The sequence below is a fragment of the Vanellus vanellus genome, assembly GCF_965231255.1.
Source record: "Vanellus vanellus genome assembly, chromosome: 1".
Taxonomy (NCBI): domain Eukaryota; kingdom Metazoa; phylum Chordata; class Aves; order Charadriiformes; family Charadriidae; genus Vanellus; species Vanellus vanellus.
This window is the reverse complement of record NC_138905.1, coordinates 94,567,080-94,587,994: the sequence shown is the minus strand read 5'-3', so window position 1 is coordinate 94,587,994 and position 20,915 is coordinate 94,567,080. Positions and strand designations below refer to the sequence as shown.

Genomic DNA, 20,915 nt, shown 5'->3' with positions numbered 1-20,915 from the left:
TGGGGGCTGTCACAAGTCAAACGAAACAGTGACTGGGAAAAGCCAGCATGGACTCACCAAGGGCAAATCAAGCTTCACAAACCTGATCGCCTTCTATGACAAAGTAACTTGCTTGGGGTTGATATGGGGCAAGTCGTGGACATTGTCTACCTGAATTTCTCCAAGGCTCTCGATACGGTTCCCCACAGCCTCCTCGTAGAGAAACTGATGCATTACAGTCTAGACAAGTGGTCTGTGTGGTGGGTGGGGAACTGGCTGACAGGCAGCACCCAGAGGGTGGTGGTAAATAGCTCCTTTTCAAACTGGCAACCTGTCACAAGTGAGGTCCCCCAGGGATCACTATTGGGCCCAATACTGTTTAATATCTTCATAAGTGATCTGGATGATGGAATCAGGCGTACACTGATGAAGTTTGTTGATGACTGGGGAAGTGGACATTTCGGAAGGGAGAACTACCCTGCAAGAAGACCTGGATAGGCTGGAAGAGTGGGCTAACAAGAGCCTTATGAAGTTCATCAAGGACAAGCGTAAGGTCTTCCACCTGGCAAAACATAATCCAGCAGTGTAGCACAGACTGGGATCTACCCAGGTGGGAAACAGCTCTGTGGAAAGGGACCAGGGGTTCCTAGTGAACAACAAGCTCAATTTGGGTAAACACTGTGCTGGCTGCAGCAAAGAAAGCCAGCAGGATGCTGGGCTGCATCAACAAGGGCATCACCACCAGAGATAAAGAAGTCATTACTCCACTCAGCGCTTGTCAGGCCACACCTGGAATACTGTGTTCAGTTTTGGTCCCCGCTATGCAAAAAGATGTGGACAGGCTGGAGAGGGTCCAGAGAAGGGCAACCAAGATGATCAAAGGAGTGGGAAGCCTACCACATGAGGAAAGGCTGAGAGAATTGGGTTTGTTCAGACTTAGAAAAGAAGGCTTAGGGGAGACCTTATCACCATGTTCCAGTACTTAAATGGTGGCTACAAATAAGGTGGAGACTCCCTTTTTACAAGGAGTCACATGGAAAAGACAAGGGGTAATGGGTACAAGTTACTCCTGGGGAGACTCCAAATGGACGCAACGGACAATTTTTCACAATGAGAATAATCAGCCATTGGAATAATCTCCCCAGGGAAGTGGTGGATTCCCCATCATTGGACACTTTTAAGATTCAGTTGGACAGGGTGCTGGGCCATCTTGTCTAGACCATTGTCCTGGTTTGAGGCAAAACAGCACCAATTTTGTTCAGTAACTTCGCTTCTTAGCTGGGCCTCTTCTAACTACTGAAATTAACAGCATATTGTGCAGACAGCATTCACTCTCTCAGTGATAAGACCAATTGTTTATAGCTGATGCCCAGGCATAGTATGCAAAGAGGCTCTTGCTTATACTTATTGCTATAACACCCAAGGCCAACCAACTTTGTTATTTGCCCCGTTGGACGGTCAGAAGCGGAAAAGCATAGTGAGGTCCCACCTGCAGGGAGGAGTGGACAGGACAGGTGACCCAAAACTGACCAACAGGGTATTCCATCCCATCTGCCTCATGCTCAGTATAAAAACTGAGGGATCAAAGGGTCAGCTCTCTTCCTTCAATGGCCGACATCTGAGGACTCTGTTTGTCTGCCTGTGATCCCGATCCTGAATCCAGATCCGGAATCCAGTTCCCGTCTGGGACTGCCCCAGTGCCAGCCGGCACCGTGATTGTCATCTCGGGAGCTTGATACGGTTTTGTATATATTTTTCATTATTTCTTTTTATTTTATTATTAATATTTCATTAAAGTAGTTTAGTTCCTTCTAAACTCATAAGTCTCTTTTTCCTCCTCTGCCTCTCTCTTTGAAGAGGGGTAGAGGGGAGCATATGTCGGTCTCATCTGGGGTCCCCCAGGCCCCCAGTAGCCGATTTGGCCTAAAACACGACAACCATGCTTTTGCCAAGAAAGGCTGGACCAGATGATTCTTGAGGTCCCTTCCAAGCTGGTATTCTATGACTTTATGATTCTATGTTTCATGCTAGTGAAGTCTCTTTCTTAGTGGATGACCTTCTAAATTCATCACTCATTTCCGTTTTCAGAACTGGGGGACTAAAGGTCTCATCTACATATATATTCAACCATTTGAGTTATTTTGTGATGATCAGTACTCAGGCCACTATGTTAGTAATTTGTGAATTAGGAAAAAGTGGCTGTTGATTGAAGAGTGTTTCATTTTAGTTCAGAAATAACAGTACTCCCATCTCCCAAATGTGTGCAACATAGTGTCAAGTGCATCAAAGTAATGCGTAGAAGTGACTGACAAAACTAGAATCTCCAAGGCAAGAACAGCAAAGGGGGAAGACTGATCACAACAGCTTCTCCAGGAAAAACTATGGCATGGGGTCAGTCACATTTCGCAAGGAATAACAAGAAATTTGTTTCCTTTCCCAAGGAAGAAAGCAAAACGGGAGAAAAAAGTACTATACAGACTCATCAGCAAGCACAGGTGTTTGAACAGACCTAGTGAGCTATGTTGCCCCCAAATCTGAAGAAATCCTCTGAGTTTTTTTCGATAACCAGTCTTTTATAAAGTGTCTCTCTCCCTTTCCAGTGTTGTTGAATCACTCATGTTGCTGGCGACAGTCCTTGTAGGAGATTCTGCCCCACTGTCAGATCAGACACTGAGTTGTAAATTACGTTTTCCTTCTGCACATAAGTAGTATAAGGTTCCACTTCCATTGTGTCATCCTAGCAAAACAAAACCAAAAACTGTAAATGCGAGGAGTAGGTTAGTGTGGCAAGACTCTGCAAGCCTTTTGTCTGGACTGAAGAATGTGACTGGGAAATAGTGCTCCCATATTTATTCCTCTTGAACTTGAGAAAAAAACTCTATTGCTTTTTCTACCAAAGAACATGTATTGCTGTTTCTGTCAAAGTTTTGGAGGGTAAAGCTGATGTATTGGTTCACCTGCCTCCTTTTCTTCCCCTTCTACCCCACTTATTTTGGCCTGAAAAAAAAATGTATTAGGATCCAATTCTCTAGAAAGAGCAAATAACATGCTAGAGTCTTGACCATGATTGATTCCTTCATCAGTCTACAATTTCAGTCTCCAGACACGCTAATGAAAGTTGTGGGATGTGACAGCAAGAACACTGGTTCTTAACCCATTGTTTTCCATTGATGCAACTGCATCTGTCAGCAACAACTGGGAGGTAGGCCAGCAGAACAGGAGGAATAATAACTAGAATTGACTAAGTGTTTTCTGAAATCAAAACTGAAGCACCTTTAAGTTGATGGCAGAATTTGAGTCTAATATCTGCTGTAGGTGCACAGATACTCACAATATAGATGTAACAAATCTTGCTTGCATCAAAATGCTGTTATTTATATTTGGTAGCAGAGAACAGAGACACAGAGCTGATGAGTGAGTGAATTGCTCAGCTACACAGGAAGCTTGTAACACCATAGGGAATTCAAGAATACCTCCAGCTTGCAGCTCAGCATTTCTTCTATTTTTTTATAAAATGTTTTGTCTTGATTATGGTTGGTCCTTGGTCCTTGATTGTGGATTGACCGTACAAGATAAAGAGTGGCCTTCAAAACTTGCACATTATCATTGTGGACATCAACAGGAATCTTCTTTTTTTCCCCTGTGTCTGTTAATTTTATTGTTTAATCCTCTTGTTTACTAATAGCTTTATTAATATTCCCTAACCCTCGACAATGCAGTATTCTTCCTGAGTATTGTTTGTACAGCAGCTGTGGTCAGTCTATCTGGCATCAGCAGGGAGATGTGGTGGAACTCACTCCTTGCTTAGGTAAAGGATGGCAGTTGCTAAGCCTTTGCTGTTGGAACATGCCTCTAATGTTTGCTCCAAGTCAAAGTTATAGTGATGATAAGTTTTGTTTTGTCCTGAGATACAGCTGAGAGCAAACATATAAGACACAGTAGCACCTGCTGAAAGCAGAGAGTAAAAAGCTAATAGTTTCCCTTTACTGACCATGTTTTCAGGGCTAGCAGAAGATCCCTGATTTGGTGATGGTCTAATTTGCATAATTCTCCTTACCTGTGGGGAATGTGTAGGAGCAGTCTCAGGAGGTTTGTTTTTGTGGCTCAGTCTGTGAAAAAGAAAACAAGTATTAAAGCAAATTCCTTCCTCAGTACTAGGCTTGGCTGGATCACAGCCTGGTTTCTTTGATCACGATCTTATGAAACATTTCTCTTTTTTTATCATCAAGACTAAAGCCAAAAAGCCTTCTCATGTCTCTCTCCTTGACTTTTGATCCTTGACATGGTTTCAGTTGGGGTAGAGTTAAATTTCCCATCCTTTGGGATGGGAAATAGTGTCAATAGTGCATTGGTGTTTTTGCATGTAGCTAAGCAGTCAAGGCCTTTTCTGCTCCTCATACCACCCGCCGGTGAGTAGGCATGGAGTGCACAAGAAGTTGGGAGGGGATAAAGCTTTGACAGGTGGCCCCAACTGACCAAAGAGTTATTCCATGCCATGTGACGTATATAAAGTTGGGGGAAGAAGAAGGAAAGGGGAATGTTCAGAGTGATGGTGTTTGTCTTCACAAGTAACCATTATGTGTGATGGATCCCTGCTTTCCTGGGCATGGTTGAACACCTGCCTGCCAATGGGAAGCAGTGAATGAATTTACTGTTTTGCTTTGTTTGTGTGCACGGCTTTTGCTCTACCTATTAAACTGTCTTAATCTGAACCCACAAGTTTTTTCTCACTTTTATTCTTCCAATTCTCTCCCCCATCCCAACGGGGGGAGTAAGTGAGTGGCTGTGTGGTTCTAGTTACCAGCTGGGGTTAAACCATGACAATCCTGAAATTATGGCATCCTGACTTTATTTAGAGGTCTTTTCTCATGTTTGTGGAAGCTTAAGCACAAAGTGGAAGCAGAAGTTAAAATCAAAGTCCTCTGGAAGGATGTACAATTTGCTGTTAGAGAAATTGTATTCAACCAATTCTTCACCCCTGAGACAGAACGTTTGGGAGAAAATCACAGCTGAGGTGCTAATTCAGCCTTCCACTGCACAAATGACTTCTGTAGTTTTTCCTTCGAACTGCTTTTTTCTCCACAGCTATTCCTAAAGGCACTAGAGTCCAGCTTCACCCAGGGAGTTTTTTCATAAATACAGATACAAATTGCTGTTCCCTCTGTTGATATAGCAGGATGGCACTGGTCACTCCTCTGGCACTTGATGGAACTTACTAGGCAGCAGAACCAACCCCCTGATCTAAACAAGAGAGACACTGACAAACTGTCACCCTACCTGAAGAACAGCTTTACTCTCCCAGTTTCCTATTAGAATGAAGAGCTCCCCTTTAGTGTAGCAGGCCATGCAATGAGGATCCTCTGCTAACTTCTGCCCATTTATATTTTACTCAGGTGCATTATTCAGTGAAGATGTGTGCAATGCATAGTGTCTGCAGTATAGAATTATTTGATGTAGTTAATTCAGTTATTCATAGCAGCACAGACTGACAGAATCATATGGTTTTGAGACACAAACACTACTTAAAGATTTCTTCTAGCACTTATACAATCTTTTCTTAGCACCCTATCATACATACCTGTCACTATGGAGCTTAAAATAGTAAATGACAGCCATGAAGATGATAATGCTCAAGAAACAAATGATGGGGACATACAGGATGAAGCCGTCTTTCTCTAAACACAAAGAGTTAGTCTTAGTTATAATTTCTTTGTTATTTCAGTATAAGATTAAAGCTGGTTTAGCACATACACACACTTTCAGCATGCTTATAAAATAAATACAATCCCCTTCAGCAGAAGGAAAAATCAGTAATGAAACTTGTCTCAGAAACACAAATGGAGTCTGTGTCAGAGACAAAAGGAGATCCCACAAATCCCACAGTGGACACTCATGGTATTTTTTCACTGAGCCATACCTGAGCTCCTCTCAAGGACTCAGCATATCTCAGTACTGCAAGTCATGTGTAGTTCTCCAAAGCAACAAAAAAAGCAAAAACCAGAAACCAAATGTCATACAGTCAGACATTCACAACTCAGAATAAAGTGATTTATTTGTTTCTGCTGGCCAAGCAAGAGTTCGTTCTCTTTGTCTCATTTACTAGGATCTGAGCAAGAGACTTTACATTTGCATCCAAAAAACTTTTGCTGATGTTCTGCTTCCAAGTGATTATTTTAACACCAAGATCATGACTGCTTTGCCTCTGTTTCAAACAATATTTCCGCTACCAAAAGAATACTACCACACTTATGTATATCCATCTTCAGAAAGAAACCATTAGGAAATAGAGTCTAGAACACAAACAAGCTGCTGATGTTTCTGGGAAAAGGCAGTTGGGGATGGTACTCTTGTCTATATGAGACTTCACTGAAGGTTTCTATAGCTTTTACAGATTTTCTTTCCTAGAAGGAACAAGAGTGTGCACAGGAGGTTAACCAGGATTTTGAATGCCAAGCACACAAAGGGAAGCTTACTTGAGGGTTGACAGGCTATGGACTGGCTCCAGTTCCCAGTTGGGTGGGACACCGTGCAGGTTGTATTAGTCACGTTGGTGTCGTATGCTGTGAACTTGCTGAGAACAGTCACTGTCCCATTGTCATGACCTTCTTCCTTGGGGGTGGAATTGCTCTCTAGGACCCATGAGATATGAGCAGCTGGTTTGCCTGCCGCTGCCTCGCACACGGGGTTCCCGTGATCATCGCAGTAGAGGGTCAGGCTCGGGGGGACTGCAAAGCATCAGGAAAGGGAGATACGTGGAGTTAGTTTGCTGAAGGTGGGACAGGATGTTCTTGTTCTCTGCCCAAGATGAACGCAGTGAAAAGAAGAGAACAAGGTCAGAGGTGCCATCCAATTACAGCGACATGGGTCAAAGTCACAGGAGACATTGTGCCTCTTTTTTCCTTTTGGACAACTGTCCCCCGTTCAGGTGAGTAACCACAGCCGTGTACCATTAGAGGAGGTTTCCCTGGACATTGCGGCAGGGAATTATCCCAAATACAAGGCTGAATTAGACTCTTGTCCTAAGTAGCCGTTGTACATGTGATTTAAGATGTATTTGAATGTCAGCATAAGAGGAAATGGGTCCATTCTTACTGTCTGGAAAAGAACACCCCAGGTTTGGTAGAATATCTCAGCACTTGGAAGTGTTAGTCTCACATGCTTTAGGTCTCTCAAATTAGTGTATTAACGATTGATTCTACAGGATCACCGGATGCATATGCAGACTCCTCTGTTAGTGGATTAGATATTGCTTCACACCTGCCTTTTCTAACTAGACAGTGAAAAAGGGGGCAGCAGAAGGAAGAAGAGTTTTGGGAAATAAGGAGAAGGGAGACACGGAGCTCCTATCAGTGAAATGCATGACAGTTTATCTCAGCGAGAAATCTCTGCTTCTCACTGCACGCTTCCCCTGGTGCATGGGGAGAGGAGGCCCAGACATTGTCCCTTGGAGAACTATAAAGTGAGGAAGGAGTCCCTTACCCAGCACAGTCAGGTGGAATGTCTCGTGGAAATTCCCGTCTGCTGCTACTACTTCGCAGGTGTAATTTCCCTCATGGGCTGTTCCCACTTGCCGTATCTCAAGGGCAGGATCCCGATCTGGTGTGAATTTCCAGTTTATGCTGTCACTGCAGTTTGTTCTGTCCGTCTTGTTCTGATCAGTCCTGTATCCCAGGCTGCAGGGGCCTCCAACCTTGGGGCTTATTTTCCATGCTACCATAGTTAGAACCGATTTGGGAGGGCAGGTGAGCACAGAGCTTTTACCTGCCATCACTGACACCCTGTTGATCCCTGAAGGAGAGAAAGAAGGAGAGGAATGCGTGAGAAGGTTCCCAGGGATGTCATTCACAGCCTTGGAGTTCTGGTCTGTGCTTCACGGAGTAACACCTGCACCGTTACACAGGCCCTTCCTGTGCTGATCTGCAAATTGTCTTTCATCTCGTGTTACAGCTGTGGATAGTGGAACCAGTGCCCTATCACAGCCCACCCTCTCAATCCTATCCACAATTTTCCCACTGGGGCTCATCTTAGTGGATAAGACAGAAACTGGAGGAAGACCCTACCGCTGCCCATTGTCTTAACCTGTTCAGCGTCAGAATAGTGTGTTTCTATTGGCAAATCCTCCAGTCGGTTGCCACCACTTACAGGCTGAAATGATAGAAATTTGACTATTGCATTTGGTCACATGATAATGGCTTTCTCTGGGACTCTTGCTGCCAATGAAGTAAACAACTTTTACTTCTTCATTCAAACAAAATCCAACACTGTAGGCAAAGCCTCATTCAAACAAAGTCCAACACTGTAGGCAAAGCCTTTGTCCATACCTCTCAGACATGACCACAACATAAGTAACAATGGTGGATCTTTGTGTAGGTGGCAAAGTTTTTGTCTTATGTCTCAGGCATTTCTTTCCTTATTTGAATCTTTGTGAACATATATGTTCGCAGTATGAGTGTACATAATGCGTACATATGCATTCACGCTGTGATTCTTGAATTATGTACTTGAAGCTAGATGCCTGTATGGAAAAGCTTGGACCTAGTCCTCTTGTTCCTTTTGGAAGTTACCACATTGGCCATTGAATAGCAGAGAGCCAGACCACTATTACGGCTCCTTTGTGTGATGTGCTTTTCAAGACAATTCACACCTTCAGGATTGACTTTATTTTTTTTTTTTCTTATGCATCCCTGAATTTCTTCTTAGCCAAGTAACTAATTTGCCCAGATTTTCTTTTCCCACTGTTTCTTTTTTGCACGTATTGAATATGAGTCATGCTTGGTCTCTTCACATTGACCAGATTTGGGACCCCTCATCTGCCTGCGTCTTCAGATGACACATTCAAGGGGTCAAGTTTCTAACCCCAAGATTCATTTCACTATTTCCTTCATGCCATCTTTGGGGCAGTTGGTTCTTTTGCTTTGCTTCAGCTAGTCACAGTGGGACCTTTTTCTTAATAAAGTATTTTGTGATGGGCTTTGCTTGCAGTAAAGGTACATGTGGGCAAGCAGTCAGAGATGAAAGAAAGGTTACCTGTGACTGTCCTTCAAGATTAATTGCTTATATGTGCATTAGTGTTGCTTACACTTACAAATGCAGCCCACCCTCCTTTGTGAGGTACTTTTGAGATTGAGAGAAAACAAGAGTCTGAGGCACAGGTTGTAAACCAGTGGGAAGAGCAGGTGAGTACTAGTTTCAAACTATACATTAATCTGGAAAGACAACAAAAGTTAACCAACCTGATTTGTAATGACAAATGAGTGTTTCACAAAGTATTCCAAAAATGTTAAACCCATCCCCAAACCTTTCAAACACATATACTAAAGTGGCAATTGAAAGTTCAGCTGGAATATGCAAAGAATTAGAAGACCTAAATTTTGCATGATTAATCAAACCTTTCTCAAAGTCTTCCTCTGAGGTACCAGACTTGATTTCGCTGTGTTTCTCCATCCCTTAACCAGAGTTGGAATTCTATTGCCTCTAGTTGGGTGGAGAGGAACCTAATGAAGTTCAACAAGGCAAGTGTAGGGTCCTGCACCTAGGGAGGAAAAACCCCATGCGCCAGTACAGCATACACCAACCTGCTGTAGGTGAACCTGCTTTGGCAGGGGGGTTGGATTAGATGATGTCCAAAGGTCCCTTCCAACCTCAACAATTCTGTAATTCTACTGGCTGACACAATACGAAGCCCAGTTCCTGAACATTCAACAGTGCTGTAAGAAATGGTCTTAATGAGCATCAACTTCAAATTATTGGTCAAATCGTTGCTATTAGCCTCTTTGAGAAAACTACAGTTGGTTTCACCTTAATAATATTGTCTGAAATCTCATTATTTTCTAGAATCTAGGTGAAGGAACTATTCCAGCTCAACCACTTTTCCTTCAATTTACCTGTGTTCTTGGGAAATGATTCTATGATTCTATGATTTCCGACTTGCAAAATGAACACCGTTCACTGCATTTTAGCTACTTAGAGATTCCTTTAAAGGTTTTTGCCTTTTCGTTGTGAGGATTAAGTATCCTTTGGGTGAAGACATTTCCATACCTACACCTAGCTACTGCAGATCGATAGGAGGTGTAACTGCAATATTACCCCATGCTGCACTACACCATATGGTGCTGTAATGTATTAGTTACTCCAACTGTATAACAGGGAAGTCAGAGTGTAATTCTGAGAAGTTGGGAGTTTTTTTGCTGGTAGAAGAGGAAAATTAGGTGGGGATAGTATTTCACTGAAGCCATCCACTGCACATTTTTATTAAAGAAAGGAAAGGATACTTAGCTTCCTGCTGCTCAGTACTGCCAGGATTCATTGATTACTGTTCCCAAACACAGCTGAAGAAGAAAAGTGCTATCTATTCACACCATTTTCTGATAGACAGGTTGGTCACCAGCCCCACAAATGCTTGTTTCCTTAATTCAACTGTCAGCAGTGATACAGTTCTGTGATATATTATTATACTGGAAGTGGTTTTAAATGACAAGTGTTTTCTGCTTAATGGCATCTCAGGCAAATGTGAGGTGTGTGTTTTGAACTCAGACAATTTTACCAGGAGAGGAACTGAAAGCAGCCTTTTGTCTCATGATGGTTTCTGGATGCGAGTTCTATGAATATCTCTGAAAATTGGAGAACAAAGTGTTTCCTCTCCCAGTTTAAGAGTGCCAAGAGCCTCAGAGCTCCGAGTCATGCTGTCAGTATGGCTGACCTCATCTGAAAATGACTAAGCAAGCCTAAGCATTCAAAGAACCTGTGTTTTGAGGCTGGGCTTGCTTTGGATAATGTTTGCAAATGTTGTACAGGAATGTCAATGTTGTGCATATTTAACTGTGTACACTTTCATTTACGTATTAAAGCAGTATCCTTTTACTTGTCTTTCAAGTCTGCGTCTCCTAAGCAGCCTATTGCAATGTACAAGTTCCCCAGCATAACGGCTTGTGTGCTTCAAGGCTGTAAAGAAAGAGGGAGTGAAAATGGTGCTTTCTGCTATGCCTTTCTGTCATATTCTTCCCTGAATTAATCTGGTACTATTCACTTCAAATGCTAAGCCACGTCAGTCAGCTTAAGATCTGCTGAATCATGTTTAAACCTAATTTTAGGTTTAAAATAAATTTGTAGAAGGATTCTATACTGTCAGGGTAGTGAGATGGTGCAACAGGTCGCCCAGAGAGGTTGTGGATGCCCCATACCTGCAAGTGTTCAAAGCCAGGCTGGTCTAGTGGCAGGGGGGTGGAATTAGATGATCTTTAAAGTCTGTTCCAACCCAAGCCATTCTATGATTCTATGAATTCCCCTGTATCTTGTTATTAGTTTAGAAGGCTTTTAGTGAGGCAAGAGCTTTTCCCCAGATGGTAGATTAGTTGGTAAAAAAATCTTCTTGTTTATCCTACTCTTACATACAATTTCTAACTATTGTAAAGAGGCCTTATAAACATAACAACATTAAACTGCTTTCGCTTTACTGCCCTCTTTCATTGCTAGAGTGCAGGCATCAGTGTAAATATGAATTGTGTACTTCTTCCTTGCTTTGCTTCTTTTCTCAGACATGCTGCTAGAAACGTGATCTTTAGACTTCTTTTACAAAAAAATAAGCATGGCAAAAATCCTGAAAGGTTTGGTTTATTTGTATTTCTGAAATGACTTTGAAGGCCTCATCTTAAGGTGGAACAAGGAATGGGGTTTTATCTTTGTAAAACAGACGTATATTATCAGGAGGAGGTTTTATCCTGCATTACGACCCTGTTAGCCTGTTAGCATTTTCCCAAGAACTATTTAAAACGCTGACTGTTTGTCTTTGTGTTGAAGGCAGAGAAAGAAAAATACAGAGCCTGCACCTATTTTGATTCTCTTCCGGTTCAATGTGGCATGGAAGCATGTTGTGATCCAGAGTGCTGTGGATATCTACTCGACTGAGTCCCAAAACTGGTGTAGCAAGGTTGATAGTTCTGCCGGGCATTTGCTCATTAGCCCTGCTTGTCAGCCATGCAGATGGTTATAGTGCTTGCTTTTCTATAGGTGCTCACTCACATTATCACGTGGTGAAGAAATCTTCCAGCATATTCTCCCAAGAAAGAGTAGGCAAAGAGAGAGCTCTGCTTCTCTTCGTCACAGAGCATAGTACCAAGTTCAGATAATGTGAGGTTTTGAACTGTGTGACCTAAAATCCTGTCACTCACAAGCAAAATAGGACTGGGCCTGGGTAATACTCGATGACAAGCTTCCAAACCATAAAGAACAGTGTCAGTCATTTTCATAGCAGTTTCTGATGCGAAGAGGGTTTGCCTTTCTGTCTGTTTCAAGCTAAAATATAGCTTAATGAGATGTCAAGACTTTCTGTTTTTTAGCACAGTGTTAGCTGTGTTTAAAAGTAGTCCAAAATGCATATTCTCAGGGCTTAATCTGTAGATAGTTATGGGACCCACCAGCACAAAGGCAGTTTTTAAATAGAAATTCTCCTCATCCCCATCCTGTCCCTCCTGGTAAGCCATAGCATTTCCTTCAATTTGGAGATGTTGGGACCTCATGTTGGGCTGAAGTCAGACATGCCCTGCTTTCTCTTTCTAGTGAGCCTACCAAAAGGCATCTAAGTCTCTAAAAGTGTGTTTTATTAGAACATAAACCAACATGCTAGAAAGTGATAGCACTTTAGGGAACACAGAATTGCTAACTAGAAAAAAAAAAAAAAAAAAAAAAACCCAAACACCTGAAAATAAATCTCCCCTGCTCTCTGTGCCCCTACAGAACAGGTTCTTTCCCCCAGTCCTCTCTTATACTCCACCAGTGTTTGCTGACTTGTCAGGCTGCGCAGATTCTACACGATGTCTTCTGAGCATATTTTTCTATCACTTCCATGACTTCTTTTGTGTTTGCTCCCAGGGTCTCCCCATCTGCTTTCTTTACCCTCCTTATGCTGCCTGCCCAACCTGCATTCTTGGGTATATACTCAGCAGCTCTGAGGTAAGACACAATGTCCCCTTTCCTCTGGGAAATTCATGAAACCTAAAGGGTGTGTGTCTGCTCTGCAGGAGAGCTAAACAACAAAGGTATTCTACTCTGTTAAAGAGGAAAAACTCAGTCCTGCAAGTGTTTTAATTCAAACTTGTCATTGCACCATGGTTTTCTGGAATCGTGCTTTCATACTGTAAAATGGCTAAAAGTCAGCTGCTAAAGTTTCCTCTGTGATAGCTGATTGGTATATGACCAATGCATTAGGGCATATATGCCATACATGTCAGCATCTATCTATTCAAACGAAGGCTTGGAAACAAGCTGGTACATTGCAGTGCTACTTCTCTCAAGGTGAAATCCCACATTATAGCTGAGCTGAACTGACAGCTTGCTGCAGCTGAAGAAGGGGATAACCAGTACAGCAAAGGCCTCACTCTCTGCAAGTCTGCAGAGAAGGAGAAACTTGAAGAGGTGTGAACTATCAAGATCATCTCAGTGCAGTAATAACCAAAGGATGATAATTAAATGTCAGCACTGTTAACTGTTTCACTGCGCTCAAGAGAGATGAAATGAAGGATCGTATATCTACACATTTATTGTAAATAACTTCTTATTTTCAGTCTTATTCTTCACAAATGAGTGCACTCTGGAAAATGGCAATCAATTTTTCTGTTAGCCAGGAGCAGAGCTCAGGAGCCCAGGAGTACATGCTGTCTGTCACACTGATGCAAAAAATAGGTGAGTCAGGTTCTGGGAGTTCTGTACAGCTCCGGGCTGAACCATGCTATTTTTGTTGTGGATGCAAATCCATCATGAGCAGGTTTCACCTTGGAGACTCATCTGACAGGTGGCTAGGGTCGGAGGCCTTTAGACTGTGGTCCTCCAATTTGACTCCAGCCTCTGAAGTTTGTCTAATTATAATACCAATAATCTTATGCCCTCCCTCATTGTCTGTCCTTGACTGTTGAAGAATATTATAAGCCATATCTGAGGAGGTTCTCAAGCTCTGTTCCAGTGCATTGAGTGCATATTCCAATGCACTGACAGATTCTACTTGCATGTTTGAAAATGGGCATATCATCTTTCAGGAAAAGACAAACTCACTTGAGAAATTTGTATTTCTGTTTCAAATGTGCTGGTTACTGTTGTCATGCTAAGGTTATCATAATTGAAAACGGTTGGGGGAAAGACTTCACTCTTGTTTTTTAAGGTGGTTTATGTAGCTTGTTTGACAGCTCTCATGGATAACTAGTCGCACCAGTTCCTTTGCAGTGACTTATGTAGTCATTTCTCCTGTTTCTCAGAGTCTTTCTCACAGTAAAAGGAGAAAGAAAGCTATTTAAAAAAAAACAAAAACCAAAACCAAAACAAAACAAACAAAAAAAACCCAGGAAAATTTGATTGTGAAGTCACTGAAATTTTCAGGGGAACCCTCCACAGCTTGAAAGTGCTTTTGATTGCTCTCAAACAGGAAAGATTTCCACCTCTGTTATTCTTTATAGCAGGTTCTAACCTACGGTATAATTTTTTCTTGCCCCCAAAATTACTCAGGTTCCATGACACCGTCTTCAGGAATTTAGCTGTTAAAGAGTTTTACACACTGTAAAGAGACTGTGTTACTTTCTCAGACATAATCTTATTGTGGCTCTATTTCTTACAGTAACAATCTACCACAGCATTTTCCTGCATCTTCCCCCCCACCCTGCAGATATTGACGTATTAAACTTAGAGGTATAATGAACCGAAACAATGATCATGCCACAAGAAAATGACTAACTGTATCCTGGAATGAATATATTATATGAGTCATAGCAAGTCATAATCAAAAAGGCAGTACCGGACGCTTGGAAGAAGCCAGATACAACAAGATGACCTCTGCCTTTGTTTTCCTGTTCTCCTGACACAGAGTACCCGTGACACTTAGCAAGGCTTGTCTGGAAAGAAGTGAAAGATAAACGAATAGAAGTGCTTTGTACTAGAGTAGGGACTGCTAAAGTACTGGGAGACTTTTATAGATTGTAGCTTCGTGACTCTGAAAATGTAGCCGCAACGGCACAGGACAGAGTGTAGACTGAAAACCAGCACTGCGTGTTGGGTGAGTAGCAAGTAGTCAGACTAATTTTCCTGATAGAAATACATGAACTAGCTGATATGAGCTGATATGAGCTGGCCTGAGCTCTGTTTTTTGAAGCTGTGATCACAGATTTTTCAACGTGGATGTATCTTTAAAAGGGCACAGTAAGAGACATACCTTTATTGTTAATTTTCCACTCATACTCTTTTATCCATACTCAACATTATTCCTTGAAAATGTCTCCTATTCCCATTTCACTCTATTTAGGCTTTCTTCCTATCCTCAGAAATTCCTTTCTTCCTCATACTCAAATTCTTATTTTGTTCTTTTAACACATTTCTCTTCTGCTACCTTTACTGTCTCACTTGCAGTATGAATCTCTTTCCTGATGCTGTCTCATACAAGCTGAAATAGCAACCTTAAAACACAGCTAGAAAAATACACTTTGTCATTGTAAACTCTGATTTTCCAGTAGTAAGTGTCTGCAGCATGGCTGGATATTTTTTAGATGGCAAACTTTAATATTAGGAAGTGACTTTATATGTTGCAGAGGTGACACTGACAAAACTTAATAATGAACTCAAGGTTTCAGTCTTCCCATTCAAGGTGAAATATGCTTTTGCAGTTGTCAGTTCCTAGTTTTTAATTTTTCTATGAACTTTTCACCCTCGTTAACTTTCTGCAGTATCCTTTCAAGCAGTCATTCAAGACAGCTGATTTTGAAGGCAAGGGAAAGATGTTAAAGCTCACCTAGTTAGAGATGCAGTTTGATAGTCTCCTCTTGAAAATCATAAATTAAGCTGAAGATTAGAGGGACAACTGGAGAGAAACATGATGGATAAAGGACTTGATTAAGGAGAGAAAGTAAAAGGCAGTGTTAAAAGGACGTGTCTAATAATAAAATAATAAAATGGAGGTTGCTAATAATGTTTCTCAGCAGATGATTTTTACGGTAATTCTGTTTAACAGTTTTACTAAGGGCATTGGCATATGTATCAGGATTGTGTGAGGAAATTTGCTGAAAGCAAGAAGAATATAGCATGTTTAACGTAAAGAACGGAAATGTCACACAAAAAGAACCAGGTGACCTTGATGAGTAGAATGGTAGACGTGTGCTGAAATTCAGCAGCCTAACATGGAGTAACAATAAAAATAGGTAGTACAACAACTTTAGGCTGGAAATTAGAATAGAGAATCTTGCCTCAATCAGGATTAAAACCAGCCTTTCAAAAATTTGGGTGCTTTTTTCGGTGCTCAGATTGTTTATGAAAAGTATTTCATGATATGATGCCCGCAAAAAAAGGCGATTTGATGCAGTGATTAGGGGTCCTTTCTGAGGTTTTGTTTCTATCCTTATGTAAATGCGCTATGTCTCAATACAACCATAACTTTGTAGAAAAAAGGATGGGTACATTCTTTAATGAAGGAATTAGTTGGTGTTTAAAGTCATCCAGCTTGCCAAACAAACACCATTGGCCAAATCCTCAACTGATAATAAATCATCACTGGACTTAACAAGCTGTCACATATTACATCAGTCTGGCTGTAGACTTTAAACCTGCTATAGCAACTTCTGTGTGCAAAGTAAGCATATCTTTGTCCTTGCAGAATGTGAGCTGGAATGGATGAGGGGAAGAGGGATTCACACTGGATGCCAAAGTGCCTTGGGTAATGTTTCTTGCAGAGTAGCACTGTGACATCATGTGTAATAAAGTGCAAGGGCCCCCCATTACTCAGTACAGAAACAGATACAGAACGTTTTATACTCCGTTCTGCATGCTGAATTTGGCCTTTACCCTCTTCCACATGAGAAGAAGAATAAAATCAATTGTACTGTTTATTTATGCTTAAGTGGAATTTTCCTGTTATTCTGAACAAAATCATTTACTGCAAATGATAGGTTGTATACCCTCTTTTTCATACTTTGCAGAGAGCGGATAAGGGGCTTCTGTGACAACACGCTTATGACCCCACTTCTGTATGGCTAAAATCTCAGTCATACCTTGTTTACTGCTTAGCTTTAGCATAGTACTTTTCCTCCTATCATTTTCTTACTCAATAGAAAGATAAGGCAGCATAAGAAAATTCACTATACTTTTTTCTTATGAATGATTGTACCTTTAAATACAAAATATATCAACTGTGAGTTTTAAGTAGCATGTACATCTACAAGTGCATTCCCAATTAAAGAAAATCTGCTTTGTATCCTGGAGTATGTGGTCAGCATGCAAATCTGAACTTCCTTGTTTCCATGGTTTTGAAACGTGACACATTCAGACATTGTGTTTGGACCACAGCAAAGTAAACCGTTAATATCACAAGGACATGCTTTGAAAATTGTACTAGGGCAATTTAGATGTCTTCCGAGAAAATTTTTGCTTAATTTAATAGTACAGAATTCTGTTTTAAGCATTTGGGTAAGAAAAATAGGCTGTTTGGATTCAGGTGTTTTTAGGGTAAAAGAAGTCAGAATGATTCCAGCACATAGACCCAAAGGAGCAGCAAAGAAATAGTGAAATGGAGATGAATGTAAGTTTACCAGAATAGTTTTTTAGGCTACGATTCTTTTGTATCTGGAGCAAGATTCCACGCTAAACTGAAATATGAGGCAACAGAGACAGAAGCACTGAAACGCACTAGGACAGACAAAGTAAGAAGGCAATAAAACACTAGTACACTAGTGAAGGAGAATTTACAAACTATATTAAGGAAAGAAACTAAATGAAAGCACTAGCATTCAGGAAAGTTATGTATGCAGGTAAACTTGAACTCTAGCCAGATTGCTCTGTAAATCTAGTTCACTTTTATTCACCTCATACACTCTAATTCCAGCACTAATGCAACACTCCAGAGTTCAGGTTTTTACTACTGACAGAACTGAACTAACCATAGAGAATCACATCTCATTACTGACAATGGATTTCTTGCAACTTCCTCTGAAGCACTCGGTCCTGTCTGTTGTCACAGGATGCAAATGCAGATGCAGGGCTTACACAGTCCAACATTGCAAATGTTAATCCAATAAAAAGAGATTTGTTGCATGAACCTCTCATGCAAGATCTTGCCCTCCCTTGTCCCCTCTCTTTTGGAGTACGTACATAACCACCTGAGGAGTACTGCCTGCTTAGTTAAACTAGAGAAGTCTTCAAAGTGTTACCAAAAAGATTTTAATTTTGCATCTTTCCCACTGCTTCTACTATGAGGATTGTTGCAGAGGGACTGCTAGTACAGATCACGCACCAGCAGCTTTACTAGCATATTACCCAGCTCTAACTGGGGGAAGATCTAGATATGACAATCATGATGTGACCTCAGCCTTGCTTCTGAGCTGGCCCTTGTGCTGTTGTAAAAACTAACCAAACCACACAAAACAACATGCTAAGGAAATGTTAAGGAAAATGCTAATGCAGATAAAGCCTGGTTACACACAGCAAGTTTTGCATGACCTTATTTCATTCAGGGTAGCTTGCTCTAGTCTTCAGTGGGGGGACATAGTTCCTTCTGAGCTTCATACAACACTAAAATTCTCTGGATAGAATACACATGTTGGATCACCTTGACACAGCCTGTGATCTCTGAAGAAAAAAACCTTGTCACTGCATCTTGCTCAGAACAGCCACCCTAATATTGAAGGAAACAGGTTTAAGAGCAGTGTTAGCTAAAAACTTGCCATCAAATGTGGGCTGCTTTTTATTTGGGTGAGAGGGGAAGGTTTAAACATGAAATTTGATTTTAACTGAATATCATTTTCTGTGATCTTTGAAGGGGAGTATCATTGATTCACTAAGACACCAAGAAGTCAAAGTCCAATTATCTTCTGGGTGAAAAAAATAACTTTTTGGCATTGGATTTTTTTTTAATATTTCCAGTAAAGTCCATTTTTAAAAAGAATTTTTGCTAGTAGGATTCCCCCTTCTCTCCACCATTTTCTTCAACATTTTCTGATGTGTTCACACTCCTTTACTTTTTGAGCAGCTGTATTCAAAATGTACACTGTCTCTGCTGCTACCAGAATCTGTCTCTATGACCCTGAGCAGGTTCCTCAGTATTCTTCTGAGAAACTTCTTTACCTAGAGAATAGGGACAGGTTTTTTACCTCCAGCATGCCTGTTGTGGGGATACCAATGCAAAGTTCAATAATGTTTGGGAAGTATTTCAATTATTTGCAATGGGTAGCACCGAGGTAACCATTTTGGATCCCCCATTTGATCAGCCAAACGCATTACGGATCGCTGCTCCCTCACTGCCGGCAATGACTGCATCTGTTTTGCTTTAAAGTATCACCAAGGAGCTGTTTTTATTTTCTGTCCAAGCGGAATGGAATAACTCATGTCCATGCAGTTTAGTTCTACCTCACTATAATAGGAATGGACACATGCACCTTATGTATTATTTGGAGATGTCCTCAGTTTAATTTGGATCTCACAGACCTATATGCCTTCTCCCTCTCTACATAGGCAGCTTAGGTTTCTGGGACTGCTGCTCAAATCCCTAGTTCCAATACCAAGTCTGCGGAATGCTGCGTGGTCTCTGGAAGAGCACAAGCTCTAGAAATGCAAATGAATAGTACGAGAGAGACATTAAATGCCATAGCTAGACTATATTAAACCCAAGACAACTACACTAAAAGACAGGGTTAGAAAGGCTTAGGAGTGCCACTGTCTTTGGCACAAGAGCCTTTCCCACTCTTGATACTGACCGTGCTCATTAACCTCAGAACGAAATTCCAGAAACTGTTCCCTACTGTCAGCGCATCAGTAAACTTCCACCTCTCCTCGGAAAGATGCAAGATCCCTGCCCTGTTTCAGAGTATCTGCAGCCTCTCTTCAGCAGAAACAACGTGGTCAAAAGCTTCAAGTTCACAAACACTTTCCTGGGCATATTTTTAATGTGTTAAATGGATCCGTTTCTCAGATGATGTGATTTTCGAGCTCTGAGTAAAAAAGCTATTTGTGACAAACTGTGACAAAAAAGCTATTTGTTCCCAGTTAAGTAATTGCCCACATGGAAGTCACAGGGATAACGCCTGGCAGCCTTGTGACAACTAAGAGAAAAAGAGCAGGAGTGAATATTGGGGAAGCATGTTTCAGTTGTGCTTGATAATTTTTAGCAATTAAAGATAACCACAGCATGATGAATAGCTTTTACGGAAAGAAAATATCCGTGCACATTTCCCTTTCTTCCATCCCGGTGGCTGATTGGTCCCAGTTAGACTCACCTGCTGTTGTCGTGACCTTGGTGATGATGAGCAGCACAAAACCACACACAATCTTCCCAGCAGTCTTCATGTCGGCTTCTGCTTTCATGGTTCAGGCAGCTCTGTCACTCCATCCATGCAGCTGCCAACCTAGTTGTGGTCATGGGGAGTATTTCTTACCTGCCAGTGCATCCTCAGTAACCAATATCAGTGTTTTCTCTCCCCTTTTGCCACTCCTCTCCTCTAGCTGTGCGTGCTCCTGATCGACTGGCTCCTCAAAGCTGGAGAGGTTCTTCCTTCTGACTTTTCAGAGCACTAGGCTTCCTGTGCTGAGCCTAGGCGAACACTGAGGAAACAGATTGAACAACTCTGCCTTCCGTTCATTGGCTCTCCTCAGGAGGCTGATGAGTGAAGATAAACCCTGCAGCAGAGCTCAGAGGGGGTAAAAGCAGAGGAGACTATTTGAGGCTGTTTAATACCAAAAAGGAAATCTTAGTCTTGGGAAGCTACAGAGAAACTTATTTTTCATATTTGTCACTACTACTACTACTACTACTACTACTACTACTACTACTACTACAACGACGATGACTACTACTACGACTACTGCTGCTGATACTACTTCTTTGTCACTTCTTTGTCACTGCCTCCAGGAACATTCCTCCTCATGTCTCCCTCAAAAAAATAAGCAGTCTCTTCTATGTAAGTGATATTTTTAATGATTTC

General features: G+C 41.5%; 1 protein-coding gene across 1 annotated transcript; it reads right to left on the bottom strand.

The window, feature by feature from the left end:
- Positions 1 to 2,593: 2,593 nt before the first annotated feature.
- Positions 2,594 to 20,280, bottom strand: LOC309674703 (cell surface glycoprotein CD200 receptor 1-A-like; the record flags this gene model as incomplete). Its single annotated transcript, XM_082486811.1, has 6 exons — positions 2,594 to 2,716; positions 4,037 to 4,088; positions 5,558 to 5,654; positions 6,453 to 6,704; positions 7,459 to 7,767; positions 20,211 to 20,280. 6 exons carry the CDS (start codon positions 20,278 to 20,280, stop codon positions 2,594 to 2,596), a joined length of 903 nt encoding a protein of 300 aa, XP_082342937.1.
- Positions 20,281 to 20,915: the final 635 nt, after the last annotated feature.